The 17,467-nt window shown below is 39.0% G+C and overlaps 1 protein-coding gene across 1 annotated transcript in view; it reads left to right on the forward strand.

Annotated features, from left to right (window-relative positions):
* CCDC191 (coiled-coil domain containing 191) overlaps window positions 1–17,467 on the forward strand; it is a 136,944-nt gene that overhangs the window by 100,386 nt on the left and 19,091 nt on the right. Inside the window, exons 10-13 of the mRNA XM_023728859.1 lie at window positions 6,717–7,135; window positions 8,118–8,230; window positions 10,536–10,618; window positions 11,361–11,462. Of these exons, the coding sequence (XP_023584627.1) occupies window positions 6,717–7,135; window positions 8,118–8,230; window positions 10,536–10,618; window positions 11,361–11,462 (717 nt within the window). The remainder of the gene's footprint in view (window positions 1–6,716; window positions 7,136–8,117; window positions 8,231–10,535; window positions 10,619–11,360; window positions 11,463–17,467) is intronic.

Here is a 17,467-nt window from a genome sequence, read left to right on the forward strand (position 1 = left end):
GTTCTTGTCTTTTGTTTTATTTATGTGATGGATTACATTGATTGTTTTTCTAATGTTGAACCATCCCTGCATACCTGGTATAAATCCCACTTGGTCATGGTGAATTATTTTTTGGATATGTTGTTGAATTCTATTGGCTAGAATTTTGATGAGTATTTTTGAGTCTATGTTCATGAGGGATGTTGGTCTGTAATTTTATTTTTTTGTGGTATCTTTACATGGTTTTGGTATCAGGGTTCTGCTGGCTTCATAGAATCAGTTTGGAAGTATTCCATCCTTTTCTGTGCTCTGAAATACCTTTAGTAGTAGTGGTATTAACTATTCTCTGAAAGTCTGGTAGAATTCTCCAGTAAAACTGTCCGGGCCAGGGCTTTTATTTGTTGGGAGTTTTTTAATTAATCTCTTAAAAAAACTCTTATTTTGTTATATGTTGATTTAGTTTTTCTACCTCTGATTGTGTTAGTTTAGGTAGGTAGTGAGTTTCTAGAAATTTGTCCATTTCCTCTAGGTTTTCAAATTTGTTAGAGTACAGTTTTTCTTAGTATTTTGTCATGATTCCTTTCCTTTTAGTTGAGTCTGTTGTAATATTGCCCATCTCATTTCTTGTTCAGGTTATGTGCTTCCTCTCCTGTTTTTCTTTTGTCATTTTGGCCAGTGGTTTATTGATTTTGTTGATCTTTTCAAAGAACCAGCTTTCGGTCTTGTTAACTCTTTCAGTTGTTTTTCTGTTCTCTAATTCATTTAATTCTCTGTAATTCTTATTATTTCCTTTCTTCTGGTGCCCAAGGGCTTCTTTTGCTGCTCTCTTTCTACTTGTTCCAGTTGTAGGGTTAATGTTTTGATTTTGGTCCTTTCTTCTTTTTGGATGCGTGCATTTATTGGTATAAACTGACTTCTGAGCACTGCTTTTGTTGTGTCCCAAAGGTTCTGGTAGGATGTGTTTTCATTCTCATTTGATTCTGTGAATTTCTTTATTCCAACCTTAATTTCTTCCATAACCTAGTAGTCTTTGAGCAATGTGTTGTTCAGTTTCCATGTGTTTGATTTTTTTCCTTTTTTTCTGTTATTGATTTCTACTTTTATGGCTTTATTGTCAGAAAACATGCTTTGTAATATTTTGATGCTTTGAATTCTGTTAAGGCTTGTTTTATGGCCTAATATGTGGTCTATCCCGGAGAAGTGTTCCATGTGCGTTGGAAAAGAAAGTATACTTGGCTGCAGTTATGTCGAGTGTTCAGTATGTGTCTATGAGATCAAGTTGGTTGATTGTGGCATTTAGATCTTCCGTGTCTTTACTGAGCTTCTTTCTGGATGTTCTGTCCTTCACCAAAAGGGATATGTTGAAGTCTCCTACTATTATTGTGGAGCTGTCTGTCTCTCTTTGCAACGCTGTTAGAGTTTGTTTTATGTATTTTGGAGCACTGTCGTTGGGTGCGTAAATATTTATTATAGTTATATCCTCCTGGTATATTGACCCTTTAATTATTATATAGTGTCCTTCCTTATCCTTTGTGGTGGATTATACTTTAAAGTCTATTTTGTCACAGATTAATAGTGCCACTCCTGCTCTTTTTTGAGTGTTGTTTGCTTGATATATTTTTTCCATCCTTTGAGTTTTAGTTTGTGTGTGTCTTTAAGTCTAAGGTGTGTCTCTTATAGGCAGCATATTGACAGATTGTGTTTTTTTATCCATTCTGCCACTCTCTGTCTCTATATTGGTACATTTAGTCCATTTACATTCAGCATAATTATTGATAGGTATGCATTTAGTGCTGTCATTTTGATGTCTTTTTTTGTGTGTTGTTGACAGTTTCTTTGTTCCACTTAATTTTCTGTGCTAATTCATTTTTCTTTATGTATTTTCTTTTCATCTTTTTCATTGTTGTTGATTTTTTATTTGCTGAGTCTTTATATTTTTCTTTTTTTTTATTTTGATGTGTAGGATTGTTAGTTTCCTTTGTGGTTACCTTAATATTTATCCGTTTTTCTTAGTTTAAATCACTCTTTTATTTCTTTATATCACCTTGTCTTCCTCTCCATGTGAAAGATCTATGACTACATTTTTTAAGTCCCTCTTTTTTTGTTTTAATGTTGTCATCTTTTATATGTTGACATCTCTGTTCCCGTATTTTCAGTGTTTTAGCTTTGATTTATTTTTGTGACTTCCCTATCTGGGTTGATATCCAGTTGCTCTGTCCTGTGTTCTGGTCTTGGGTTGTTATCTGATGTTATTGGTTTTCTAACCAGAGGACTCCTTTTAGTATTTCTTGTAATTTTGGTTTGGTTTTTGCAAATTCCCTAAACTTCTGTTCTGGAAATGCCCTAATTTCACCATCATATTTGAGAGACAGTTTTGTTGGATATATAATTCTTGGCTGGCAACTTTTTCCTTTAAGGCTTTATATATGTCATCCCATTGCCTTCTTGCCTGCATGATTTCTGCTGAGTAGTGCAAGCTTAGTCTTATCGACTCTCCTTATTTACATGACTTTTCATTTATCCCTAGCTGCTCTTAAAATTCTCTATCTTTGGTTTTGGCAAGTTTGATTATAATATGTCTTGGTGACTTTCTTTTGGGATCTACCTTATGTGGAGTTCGATGAGCATCTTGGATAGATACTTTCTCATCTTTCATGATATCGGGGAAGTTTTCTCCCAACAAATCTTCAACAATTCCCTCTGTATTTTCTGTTGTCTCCCCCGTTCTGGTACTCCAATCACTCGTAAGTTATTCTTCTTAATAGAGTCCATAATTCTTAGGGTTTCTTCATTTTTTTTAATTCTTTTATCTGGTTTTTCCTCATGTAAGTTGGTGTCAAGTGCTTTATCTCACCAATTCTGACTTCCATTGCCTCAATTCTGCTCCTATGACTTTCTGTTGAGTTGTCTAATTCTGAAATTTTATTGTTAATCTTCTGGATTTCTGATTGCTCTCCTTCTATGGAGTCTTGCATCCTGTTAAATTTGTCATTATGCTCTTCTCTAATCTCCTTAAGCTCCTCTATTGCTTTCTCTGTGTTCCTTGGCTTATTCTGTGTTTTGCCGTATCTCCTTCCTGATATCTTGAAGAATTCTGTACATGAATCTTTTGTATTCTACCTCCAGTAATTCCAAGAGGTTCTCTTCCTCTGGAAGACTTCTTGATTCTCTGTTTTGGGAGCTTGCTGAAGCTATTATGGTCTGCCTCTTTATGTGATTTGATATTGACTGTTGTCTCCAAGCCATCAATAAGTTATTATATTTATTTATTTTATGTATGCTTATGTGTCCTATCTTCTTGTTTTGTTTTGAGATGCCCAAATAGGTTGCTCGTGTGAGCTAGTTTGATTATTGGTGCCTTTGAAGCTCTAACATCATGTCACCGGATGTTTAGATCTGTTAGTAGGTATGTGAGCCCAGGTATCTGTTTACTTTTCTTGTATGGATTCAGCTCAGGTATCCAGGTAGTTGGTCACCAAGTTTGTGGTGCAGGCTCTCACCTACAGTCCTATACGGGCAGGGGTGATTGGTATAGGCACAGGTATCTGGCTGCAGTAGGGGGTCATGTGCTGAGCAAGACAGGTGGCTGACGGCTGTCCCTGAGTGTCTGGGAGGAAAGTGTATCCCTGTTCCCTAGAGTGCATAGGTGGGTGGGTTTTGCAGCCAGAGTATAAGCACCCATTGCTATTTGCTATAAGGACTGGAAGGCACTACTTATTCTTGGACCCCTGTTGCAGGTGGCTAGGTGGCGTGGGTGGAGCCACGAGTCCTCAGGCCCCTGATGTGGGTAGGTGAGGACCCTGCTTAATGTGCAGAGCAGTGTCAAATATCACGAACCTGCCACTTCACCATATAGCTGATACAGTTGAAGTTAGGCTCAGGTATATATTCTACTATACTGTGGTAATGAGGGCCTACTATTGAAATGGGCCCACACAGGTCTGTGCAGGGGTGAAAGGCATTCAGAATCCGTGAACCCCTCATGCCTGTGCCTAGGCAAAGAAGCTGTGCCTACCCTGAGTTCCTGGCTTAGGGAAGCCGTCAGATTATTTTTTCCTATTTGTTAATTTGTTCCCTCTCCAAGGCCGGGAGAAGGGCTCAGGGCACGTGATAGGTCCCACTTCTGGCCTAGGGGACTCGGCAATCACTGAAGCTGGCCCAAGACCCGGTACAGAGCGGGGAAGGGTCAGGTTAATGGGAGAGAGGTTTTTCTCAAAGAGGGTGTTTCTTGATCTGTGTGGTAGGTCAGAAGCATGTACTTATCTTATGCCAATTGAGTGCCACTTTTCACTGGTTCTGAAGGCGTGAGCAGACTGTCTGCCGCTCAGCCTCTCCTGATGTGGAAAACAACTCCTGAGCGCCACTGCTTGCCTCACCGCACGCACCATCCTATCTGGCCTGAAGGGTGCCGGTTTCTGCCAGATCAGGTCTGGCAACTCCTCGCTGCTTCCAAACCGTCTCTCCCTCCCCCTGCTACTCAGTCTGATTCTTCAGCTTTGCCTTTGATGTTCAGGGCTCCTAGCTTGTCATATATAATCAATTCACTTGTTTTTTCAGGTCTTTGTTGTAAGAGGGACCACAGGCAGTGTCTGACTACTCCGCCATCTTGGCCCCGCCTCAGTTGTTAATTTTTATGAAGTCGTTTTTGCTTTCATAGTTGCACTTACTATCATGTTTAGTAAGCCTTTTGGAGAAGATCGCTGCCCCCTCCCTGCTTACTCCCCTCCCCCCTACTGTTAAATACTTAACTCAGACTTGTAATTAAGTGGAGCACTGGAGGGTCCCAGCCTTGCTTTTTACCCTGATTACTGCTATTAAGATAGGCTGGTTTTAATTTAAGTCTAGTCTCTCAGCAAACAGGGATCATGAGGATACTTACTGGGACTTACGTAACATTTTCAGTCCCTTCCCCTAAGCAATCTATCAATCTTTATATCCATTAGGTAATTTTGTCTCCATTGAAACCCAGGACAGCCTTTTATTTTAAGAAATAGCTGTGTGGAACATTTTAGCTTACAAAGTTCCACTGTTATTATCTTTAAAGGAAAAAAAAGTCAGCAGAAATTATTTTTTACCTATGCAAAATAAAAAAATTACTACATATGTATATATATATACACACACATATATATGTAAAGACTTAAGAAAACCCTACAAATCTCTGAAATCAAGAACAAAAGATTTTATCAAGAAAAGATAATGTTGAAAAAATAGCACAAATGAAAATTAAGGGCTATAATAGACTCTGTAGGTTACTAGATAAACTCTAATCTTTTCCAGGGTGTAGAGTATAAAATGAAAATATAAAATCTAGTTAGATGCTCATTGATTATATATTCATAGGAACTCATATACCAGGAAAACATGTATTATACCTTGAAATTTTTCAAAATTATCAGTTAGCTAATAGGTGATTTTCTCTAATTAAGCCAGACTGTTCAGTCCCGTTCTGTTAAGTACAGTCTGTACCATTAAGCTTTTCTTTTTTTCTCTTATTTTCACCTTAAAAAGTTAGCATGATCCAGAAGAAATCTTGTTGCTGTACTCAAGGTTTTTACTTAGTCTTGCTGGGGTGATAACGTATCATTACCACAAAGTTTAAAAGAGCCTAAAACACATGCCTGGCTTGATGGTAAATTACTTAAATAGGTAGTCTCATGAATAAATGTCCACTGACATTTCTGAAATAAAAGGTTATAAAAAAAAGTCTTTAATCATGTCCGAGTTCCCATATAGTGTATGCTTTCACTTTAGCCAAGCTTTTAGAAAGCATTTCCATCATCACAAAAAATACATTTAAGTACCTGAGTATTGCACCCTGCTAGGGCTATTCAGAGAGAGCTAGAAGCTTTAATATTAGATAGTTCGCAGTGGTTTTTTTTCTTATACCACTGCAGATGGCAGAATCAAAACTGGTCAGACTTTAGACCATGGAATCAAACCATTCTAGAAGAGACATTTCACTATGACATTACTTTGGCCAGGATAAGTTTTCTGAGTAAGAATTCAGTTTCCTTCCCCTCACTATAGAACTTGTAATTGAGTATGTTACTTCAGTTTATTAAATGAGATTTATAAAAGCTTTGAGAACTATTAAGCAAAATGCTAGTGCAAAATAGTATTAGGTACCATTATTCTTACATAATATAGATATTTACTCAGTGATCCTGAGCTTGCCAATATTTCCCACAAATAGTTCAGGAATAGCTGTAGATTGTAAACCAGGCCTTAATCCTGGAATGAATGAAATGATTGTCTAGTGGCAAGAGAGACATCGAACGAACAGAGCTAATATTGATTTGTTAGGGTATTCCTTAGTTTTCAAAGGATAGAATGTATGTATCCTTAGCCACAAAATTTCCAATTTTCTGCAGGATTCAGAGCCACTTTATGCATATTAAAATTTCTGTATTCTGTATCTGGAGTAATCTTGCCTAATTCACAAATGAACTCTCCAAATTAGAGAGTCTAAGGGCCCATTTTCCTTGTTGCAGGTGTCCTGGCCCATGGGGCTGGTTTGTGTAGGTGCAGCCACATTCCCACCCAGCTTCTGATGTGAGCAGCAGTGCACGTCCTAAGAGTGGCTGACAGAGCTAAGACCGGTGGCCTCTGAGACTACCAGGCCAGGGGCACAGGGCGACTCTGGCTGGGGTACAGGCCACTGAACAGAACAGTCGGGTCTCATTAGCACAGTCCTTTAAGTAGCTGAGCTATATAACATGTTTCGTCTCTCCCAGGTGACTGCTGTGCCCCCCTTGTGGGAAAAGCTTCCTTTGGAGAGCAATGGTTGTATGCCCAGTCCTCCTCTAGGAAGACTAACAAAGAGCACCTTGCAGGTTCCCCTTCAGAATGTTCCTCTAAGCACACCTGACAACAAGCAGCCCAAGACTGTGGGTGCTGAACCCTGCCAAGAACCTAGCAGCAATGAGAAGCTCAGAACCACCAGCCAGAAAGCAGAGCCCATTTGCATGGGCCATTTCCACAACCGCCACATCTTCCAGCAGCAGCTAATTGAGAAGCAAAAGAAGAAACTTCAGGAACAGCAGAAAATAATTCTCGAGCTGAAGGAAAACCAGCGGCTGGCAGAGGCTCGGTGGGCAGCGGAATATGCCGCAGCAGGCACAGATGCGCAGAGCCGCCTGCTGTCAAATCCCAGGTAAGAGAGGGAACCAAAAAGAGCATGTCAGATACTTCTTAAGTATGTCCATTGTATCAGAACACACTTTGGACTGGTTATTTGAGGTTTCTACTCTGGAGCTTCGTAGCCCTGCTTCCAGATGCCATGATCTTTCCTTTTCTTTCCTTTGTTCTCTACTCCCAAAGCAAAGACCAAAATAGCCAAACCTGTTGCCGCCGACCCAATTCTGGCTCATAGTGACTCTATAGGACAGAGTAGGACTGGCCCATAGGGTTTCCAAGGAGCAGCTGGTGGATTCGAACTGCCAACCCTTTGGTTAGCAGCTGAACTCTTAACCACTGCGCCAGAGAAGCCCTGTACATTGTGGTTGGTATGTGACAGATATAAATAGGTATTTAAGGCAGGTGGCTGCTTCTGAGGATACAGTTGTACAGTTAGCATTGGTGTTGTGGCTACCTTTGTCTGAGGAGCTCTGTTACTATACCAGTAAAACAGAAAAATGATTACTTGCTCTGACCAGGTTTCTGGGTTTCTGACTGTGTTTAGTGCTGAGAAACCAGGTCAGACAACATCAGGTCCAAAGGGAGCCACCCCTGGGCTGGCTAATTACTTAGCATAAACTTGTAATTGTTTGGGATAAAACTAAATATCACTTGCTTTTTTGGGCCTGGAATATGATTCTAAATTTATCAAAAGCCATTTAGAACTTTTCAAATGTGCTTCAGACAAACTTAGTATGTGTGATAAATGGTAGGATAAGAAGTGGTCATATCTATTGATTTGAAGCACTAGGATGGGAGTCAGAGTGCCTGACTCTTGTTGTAGACTCAGGCCAATTTCTCAACTTTTCCCTGCCTCATTATACCCATTTATCCAGTGGGTAATAATTAGTTAGAGAGTATGGATTAGTTCAAGTTTGTAAAATTCTTTGAGATCGTCAGGTAAAAGGGTTTGAAGGAAGCTGATTGTTGGTCTGAACTCTTTCCTTCTTTTCCCTCAGTTCACCTGCTGCTTCCCTTGGGACTGAGGCCAGTAGAAGTGACTCCCGAAATTCTCTTTCTGGACCCAGAAGGAACCCAAGGCAGCTGATGGCACCGCATCCCATATTGAAAGGCAGGTCATCCTGATGATCGCTTTGGTGGTGGTCTTCCCCCTTCCTCCAGTAGAGCTTGCTGGGATGGAATCTTTGCAACTCTTGGGTTTTGAGTCAATTCATGCATATTAAAATTTCTGTGATATATGTCCCAAGTAATCTTACCTAATTCACAAATGAACTCCAAATCAGAGATTCATAAGGGCCCATTTTCCTTGTTGCAGATGTCCTGGCTCAGGGGGCTGATTTGTGCAGGTGCAGCCACATTCCCACCCAGCTTCCGACGTGAGCTGCAGTGCACGTCCTGAGAGTGGTCAGAGTCTGAGATGGTGGGCACACGAGGGGTGGGATGCACCAGAAAGTGCCAGCTTTCTTTTGCCCCTCTGCCAAACTTCAGGGTCTTTCCAGGCAGCACACATACAAAAATTGCTGAAAGGTGTATTGTATTTCTGTAATTTGGGATTTGAATTATGGGAAGAAGGAAAAAAGACAGGAGAGTTACACAAATGAGAAAATTCTTTGAGGAGCTGCTAAGGGTAAACATTGATAAAGAGCATCTATCATTTTACTTTGATAACATTAGTGTATCTATCAGTTTGCAGCAATCCAAGTTAAGGTATTACATCATTTTATCATGAGTTGTGCCTTTATGATAAACCAAAAAAACCAAACCCGTTGCCGTCGAGTCAATTCCAATTCATCACGACCCTATAGGACAGAGTAGAATTGCCCCATAGGGTTTCCAAGGAGCAGCTGGTGAATTGGAACTGCTCACCTTTCGGTTAGCAGCTGAGCTCTTAACCACTGTGCCACCAGGGCTCCACCTTTATGATAGGCTTGTACTAATGAAATCTAGAAACCAGACATTTTAATTTGATAACACTTTCGATGCACACAGAAAACCATATTTAAACAAATAGAATAGAAGCATTCTTCATAACCCACCTGGTGAATCTGCCAATTGTTCTTACTCAATACTTAGTCACTCACTGTCTATACATTTGTCTATGTTACTAGGCACTTTGAAGATTGTACTGTGGTTTGTAAATCTCTGCTTTTTCAACTGTGACAAGATTATCGCTCTGACAAGGTGGTGTCATCTGAAGGACACCGTGCTGCAGTCATCCCTGTTAACAAAGAAATTGACAGTCTTTGCATTGGCTATCTGCCAGGAGGGCAATTCATGCCAACTTTGCCCGCCCTACGGCTGATGGGGAGACGCCTAGTTCAGTGTGATCACTTGGGAAAAAAAACTATTGTTTGATCAAAAAGTTAGCATATTTTAGAATCTCAGGCTACTTTTCAAGTAGCGTTTAATGATTAGCTCTAGAAAAAATAGGGAAAGAGCGTATTTCCAGAGCCTCTGCTTTCCAAGGTTCTCTCCCTTTGATCTTGTAGTGTCTTTCTTCCTTCTTAAAGACATTCTCACACCCGCCATCTCTGGCACCACCACTCCTCTTTTTGCAGTAAAGCATGTACTTATATCTGTAAGAAATAATAGTCTGGTGAGTTTTTTGTTTATTAATTCTTGAAATTGGAACTTAAATTTTCTTCTCTTTAATGTGGTCAAGCAACTGAGAGTAACTATTGGCTTGTTTAGTGGAGCAGAACTCTGATACCCCTCCCACCCGTGCCCCTTCCTATGTAGGCCCCAAGTGACTACAGAGTCAGATTATCAGACCATCTTGCACATTTGCTTCTTTTGGATCGATATTTAATAGACTGTCAGGAACACAAGTCTGACACTCAGATTCATTCAGATGCCAGTTCTCCAAATGCCTGGTACATTTCCATTTCCTGCCCATCTGGATATCCAGCCCTGAAAACTAGATTAAAATGTATTCATCGGGACCCCAAACTTTAGTTTGTTGTTTGTGTTATATATAGAGACATATGTACAGAGACTTAAGAAAAATTAGCAGACTCACTTAATGGGATTTGAGGAATGATTCCATTCTCAAAGTATTTGTTAGCTATAATTAAAGTTTTCTACATTCATCAAAGGTATTGTCAAATCAAAATTCTGGTTTCTGGGTTTCAGATACTAAAAGCCTATCAAGGCACATCTTGTTCAAAGTGGCGGTCATCCTAGTAGAAATGTAAACAAAAACATAATTAATCTGCAAATTGTTCATCACTGCTGAGGTTGGGATTGTAGAGAATGTATATATAGAAATGCATAATACATATATATTTCTGAGATTGGCAACACTCAACTTGCAAGAAAACCCTAATGATCACACTAAAGTTTACTATGAAATGGGGACATTTCTTTTGCACTGTTCTTCATATTTTTGATATTGGAACTCTGCTACTGTTTTCTAGCCATGGAAGAGAGAGCAGTTGAGCGAGCTGAACGTAGGCGGATCTTGGCAGAGAGGAAGAAAAAACAAGAAGAGGAGAAATTGGTAATAATCGCAGAATGCAAACTGAGGCAAGAAAAAGGACTTGCATAGGTCTTTATTAAAAAATGAAATCTTTCTTGTTTGTTCAAGCCTCCTGCGACAATAGAGTTAAACCAACTTTGGAAACAGCTTTTTGCCTACTGGTGTGAACTTTGTGACAATTTTAGGAAAATAAGGGGGGAAAAGATCAACATCATTAGTGTAGCAGGAAGAAAATATTACAAAAATTGATGGGAGCTGGCAAATTAAGAGATTTATACATAGGTTTTTGAGTGTCACTCTGATTAAGTTTGCAAGGGGGAATAGTTCTTACTGCAGGGAGAAATATTTCTTATTTCCAGAGTTTTGACCCAGACTACCAGAGGTCAGTGGTTGTAAGTAGCAAAACAAAATGAACAGTTCCAAGAATGGTTTTTTGGTAAAATGAAAGAAAACTTTTTTTTTTTTTAATTTCCCAGTTGAAATTAAGAACTGAAAACTAATCATTTTATGATGAAAAATTGTTTTATTCATCCTCAGTCTCACCTTCCCAAGTAGACAATGATTCTTTTGGAGAAACCTTTAAATTTCACAACTGACCACACATTGGTCAGGTTTTCTACTTTTATCACAACTTGCAAGCAGACTTCTCCCAGAGCTGGGACGGCCACTGTGCATAGTACATGCTTGACTTCCCTCAACATGAAAGATCTTATTGCCATACAAATTGAGGGTTTGGATTTTCACACATTCTAATCTTTATCAGGCCCAATTAAAGGCCCAAGAGGAGGAGCGCCAGAAGAGGGAAGCAGAAGAAAAGGAGGCTCAGCTTGAAAGAAAACGAGAAGAGAAGAGGGTGAGGAAAATGGTTAGTAGCGTCTGCTTGGTCTGTCAGCTCAGGCCTGCTGTGTGTGATACTCTGGTCCTGTGCACATTTTCCACCCCAGGGCTTCTGTCTGGAATGCTCTTCTCATCTCTGCTCTCATTTTCTACCTTGTCTCATGTGATATCTTCCCAGTTAGCCTTTCCTGCCCTGCCCCAGCAAGCATCCACCGAAGGTTAGGTTAGGTCCCACCTTATGGGACTCTCCTAAAGTTATCTTTCCTTCAAAGCTTTTACAGTGCTTATAATTACATATGTATTTTGTGATGGTTTTATTAATTTATGCCTCCCCAACTAAACTGTAATCTCCATAAGAACAAAGGGACCAGTCTGGTGTTACTTATTCTATTGACTAGCAGTGTGCCTAACATATAGTATGATCCAGCAAATATGTGTTGAAAGAATGAATAAATAAGTGAACGGCAAGTAAATGAACAAGTGGAAGAAGACACAAAGAAGAAATAAGAGACAAAGCTCTCGCTTTCAGAGTTATTAAATTCTAGTTGGGAAGATAAGGCCCCAAAATACACACCTGTCAGAGACTATATAGTACTGCATATGCTGTCTTGTGCTACACAGGCCGTAAGAGATCATGAGGGTCATACAAGGCAAGATCCATGAAGATTTTGGAGACAATAGAGGCATTTTCATAGAAATCCTCCTTTAACATCCAGGCATTATGACTCTCCATAAGAGGGACAGTGTTCTGAGTTGTCACACGTATCTGACCATGGAACCCCTTTTTTATGGAGCACCCAGTAACATCTCATGGAATAACTTGGGACCATGCTACTGTAAACAAGTGAGACAATTTTTAAAATACACACTATAAAAATGTTTTCTTCTCATAGTAAAATATCTGTTCATTGTGAAAATTTGAGAAAGACAAAAAAGATGGAAAAAATCTATGAGTTCAGTACTAAGAAAGTAGTTACTCTTAATATCTTAGTGTACTTCTGGTCTTTTTCTCTGTTTATCTGTCTCCCAGTAGTTAAGTAGATAATTTGTGTGTTTGTAGGTGTATACAATTTTTAAGCTGCTTTTTTCACTTAAGATTTCTCTCTCATGAGTATTTTCACTTGTCATTCAGAATTCTTCGGAACTTTTTTTGTGTGAAGAAAGTAATTTTTTAAAAATAAACTTTTTTATTTTGGAATACTTTAGATGTATAGAAAAATTGCAGACATAGGGAGTTCCTAGATACCCCTCGTCAGTCTCAGTTTCCCCTAAATGCTATTATCTTATATAACCATGATACATTTGTCAAAACTAAGAAACCAACATTGGTACATTACCATTAACTCCAGGCTTTATTTGGATTTCACTCGTTTTTCCACTAATGTCCAGGATCCAGGTCCACTGGATCTTTGCATTTAGTTGTCATGTCTCCTTGGCGTCCTCTGGACTGTGACAGTCTCTCAGACTTTCCTTGCTTTTCACGACCTTGGCAGTTTTGAGGAGTTCTGGTCAGGTATTTTCTGAAATGTCTTTCAATTTGTGTTTGCCTGATGTTTTTCTTATGATTATTCTGGTGTTATTTGTTTTTGTGAAGAATGACACAGAGGTGAAGCCCCCTTCTAATCATATTATATCAGGGGTTCATGATATCAAGATGACTTATCACTGTTATCACTGGTGATCTTAACCTTAATGACTTAAGACAGAGTTTCACAACTGTAATGTTACTGTTTTTCCTTTTTCATACTCTGTTCTTTGGAAACAATTCATTAAATCCAGTCCACCCTCAGGGTAAGGAGGAGGGGAAATTTAAGGTCCAGACACTGAAGGGAGGGGTATCTGCATATATTATTCAGAATTCTTCTGTAAGGAAGGTTTCTATTCTTCCATTTATTTATTTATTATATCATTTTTTCATATTAGTATGGATTCATGTATATTTATTTTATACTTTGGGTTATAATACACTATTGTTATTTATTTCGTTGCTAAAGTTGCTCCGGTGTTAGCCATTGGGAGGTCTTTGGGGTTGGCTTCTGTGTCCCTTTAACGTGCCCCCGCCCTTTTTGTTTTTCAGTATTTCACTTTCTGGCACTACAAGGTGCTCCAGACTCAGCTTGTATTTTCACTGCCGCAGACCTAGAATCAGCCATTTCTCCAGGCACCCTGTTTCTAAATGGTATTTACAAAGGAAAATATGGATACTGGGGGTACTCATTGCTACTAGGGTGTCATTAATTCTAGACCCTCAGCAGACAAAGCTAGGTAATATACATATGTGTACTTAAGCCGTGTGTACACACCTATCTATAATTGTTTTCGTATCTATCCCACTAGATATATATATGGGGCCCTGGTGGCACAGTGGTTAGGAGCTTGGCTTAACAGCTTGGCTGCTAACCAAAAGGTTGGCTGTTCAAATCTACCAGCGGCTCCTTGAAAACTCTATAGGGCAGTTCTACTCTTTCCTATAGGGTTGCTATGAATTAAGCTAAACATGAGTTCATACTGACGTCTCTGACTCTAATCCAGCAACAGAGGGTTCATTTTACTTTTCCTTCTTGCTTGTCTGTAACTTCCCTCTCTGACAGTGTGAAACCTGGCTCCCACCATCCACTATACATTTACTTATTTGTTCAACTCCAGTATACATGTAAGGCAGTTTCAAAACTGTTAACCCATACCCCCATGAGAAACAAGTTTACCAAGTAGAGTGTAGTGTTATGTACAGTTCATTTTGTCTCTGTTGAAATTGCTGCCAGTTTTTAGTGATTATGAATAAAACTGCTATAAACATTCAGGTCTAGGTTTTTGATTGGACATAGGTTTTCAATTCATGTGGGTAAATACCTAGGAGTATGACTGCTGGGTAGTGTGGTACTTCTATGTTTAACTTTATAGATAACTGCCAGACTGTCTTCCAGAATGGCTGTGCCTTCCCACCAGCAATGAATGAGAGTTCCTGTTGCTCTGCGTCCTTATCAGCATTTGTTATTGTCAGTTTTTGGGTTTTAGTTATTGTAATAGGTGTGTCTCATGGTAGTGTTTATTTGCATTTCCTTAGTGACAGATAATTCTGAAAATCTTTTCATATGTTATTTGCCATCTATGTATCTTCTATGGTGAAGTTTCTGTTCAGATTTTTTGCCCATTTTTTGAGTTGTTTGTTTTCTTATTGTTGGGTTTTAAGAGTTCTTTATATATCCTGGATCAATTCCTTTACTAGATATGTGATTTACAAATATTTTCTCCCAGTCTGTGGCTTGGTTTTAATTCACTTAACATTGTTTTTCAAAGAGGAAAAATGCTTAATTTTGATAAAGTCCACTTTATCAATTTTTTCTTTCATGGATTATGCTTTTGGTGTTGTATCTAAAAACTCATTGCCAAACCCAAGGTCACTCAGATTTTTTCTTACATTCTTTTAGAAATTTTTATAGTTTTATGTTTTATATTTAGGTCCATGGTCCATTTTGAGTTAAATTTTGTATGAGATGTGAAGTATGTGTCAAAGTAGATTTTTTTTGCATGTTAGTAGTTCAGTTGTTCCACCACCAACGCCAACCTTTGTCAAAAATCAGTTAACTGTATTTGTGCAGTCCATTTCTAGATTCTCTATTCAGCTCTATTGATTTATATGTCTGTCCCTTCACCAGTACCAAACTGTCTTGATTACTGTAGCTTTGTATAATAAGTCTTAAAATTGGCTAACATGAAATCTCCAAATTTATTCTTCTTTTTCAGAATGTTTTGGCTACTCTGCTTCCTTTGCCTTTCTATATAAATCTTAGACTTGTCCTTATCTACAAAAAAGCTTGCTGGGATGTTGATTGGGACTTCATTGAATCGATAGATCAAATTGGGGAGTGTCTTAGTTATCTAATGCTGCTATAACAGAAATACCACAAATGATGGCTTTAACAAAGAGAAATTTATACTCTCACAGTTTAGGAGGCTAGAAGTCCGAATTCAGGGTGCCAGCTCCAGAAGAAGGCTTTCTCTTCCTGTTGGCTCTGGAGGAAGGTCCTTGTCATCAATCTTCCCTTGGTCTAGGAGCTTCTCAGCACAGGGACCCTAAGTCCAAAGGACGCATGCTCCTTGCTCTTGTTGCTTGGTGGTCATAAGGTCCCCTTGTCTATCTGCTTGCTTCTGTCTTTCATATCTCAAAAAAGATTGACTTAAGACACAACCCGATCTTGTAGAGTGAGTCCTGCCTCATTAACATAACTGTTGCTAATCCCACCTCATTAACATCATAGAGGTAGGCTTTACTATACATAGGAAAATCACATGACATCACAAAATCGTGGACAATCACACAATACTGGGAATCATGGCCTAGCCAAGTTGACAGATATTTTTTGGGGACACAATTCAAGCCATGACAAGGAGACTTGACATTTTAACAATATTGAATCTTATAATCCACGAACATGGTATATCTTCATTTATTTAGATCTTGTTTGATTTCTTTAATCAGTGTGTTGTAGTATTCCACAGATTTTGCATATATTTTGTTAGATTTATACCTAAGTACTTCATTTTTTTGGTGCTGTTGTAAATGGTTTCTTTTTTAAATTTCAGATTCCAATTGTTCAGTGCTAGTATATAGGAATACAATTCACTTTTGTATGTTGACCTTGTATCCTGCAACCTTGCTAAACTCACTTATTAGTTACAGAAGTTTTTGTTGTTTTGTTTTTTTCCTTATTTAAAAAATAGATTCTTTAGACTTTTCTATATAGACAACCATGTTGTATGCCAGTAAAGGCGATTTTATTTCCTCCTTTCAGTCTGTATGCTGTTTATCTATGTATTTATTTCTTGCTTTATTGGACTAGCTAGGACTTCTAGTGTGAAGTTTAATAGGAATAGTGAGAGAGGACATCCTTGTCTTGTTCCAAATCATAGTGGGGAAAGCAGTCTCACCATTAAGTATGATGCTAGTTGTAGGTTTTTCATGGATGCCTTTTATTGTTCTTGTTGTTGTTAGGTGCCATCGAGTTGGTTCTGACCCATAGTGACCCTGTGTACCACAGAATGAAACACTGCCCAGCCCTGCACCATCCTCAAAATCATTGTTATGCTTGAGCCCATTGTTGCAGCCACTGTGTCAGTCCATCTTGTTGAGGGTCTTCCTCTTTTTCACTGACCCTGTACTTTACCAAGCATGATGTCCTTCTCCAGGGACTGATCCCACCTGACAACATGTCCAAAGTATGTCAGATTTAGTCTCGCTATCCTTGCTTCTAAGGAGCATTCTGGTTTACTTCTCCCAAGACAGATTTGTTCATTCTTTTGGCAGTCCATGGTATAGTCACTATTCTTTGCCAACACCACAATTCAAAGGCAGCAATTCTTCTTTGGTCTTCCTTATTTATTGTCCGGCTTTCGCATGCATATGATGCAATTGAAAATACCATGGCTTGGGCCAGGTGCACCTTAGTCTTCGAGGTGACATCTTTGCTTTCCAACACTTTGAAGAGGTCTTTTGTAGCAGATTTGCCCAATGCAATACATCACTTGATTTCTTGACTGCTGCTTCCATGGATGCTGATTGTGGATCCAAGTAAAATGAAATCCTTGACAACTTCAGTCTTTTGTCCGTTTACCATGATGTTGCTTATTGGTCCAGTTGTGACGATTTTTGTCTTCTTTATGTTGAGGTGCAATCCATATTGAAGGTTGTGGTCTTTGATCTTTATCAGTAAGTGCTTCAAGTCCTCTTCACTTTCAGCAAGCAAGGTTGTGTCATCTGCATAATGCAGGTTGTTAATGAGTCTTCCTCCAATCCTGATTCCATGTTCTTCATATACTCCAGCATCTCAGATTATTTGCTCAGTATACAGATTGAATAAGTATGGTGAAAGGATACAACCCTGACGGACACCTTTCCTGACTTTAAACCATGAAGTATCCCCTTGTTCTGTCCAAACAACTGCCTCTTGATCTATGTACAGGTTCCTCATGAGCACAATTAAGTGTTCTGGAATTCCCATTCTTCGCAATGTTATCCATAATTTGTTATGATCC

This window comes from Trichechus manatus, unplaced genomic scaffold (assembly GCF_000243295.1).
Source record: "Trichechus manatus latirostris isolate Lorelei unplaced genomic scaffold, TriManLat1.0 scaffold00026, whole genome shotgun sequence".
In the NCBI taxonomy this organism is placed as follows: Eukaryota; Metazoa; Chordata; class Mammalia; order Sirenia; family Trichechidae; genus Trichechus; species Trichechus manatus.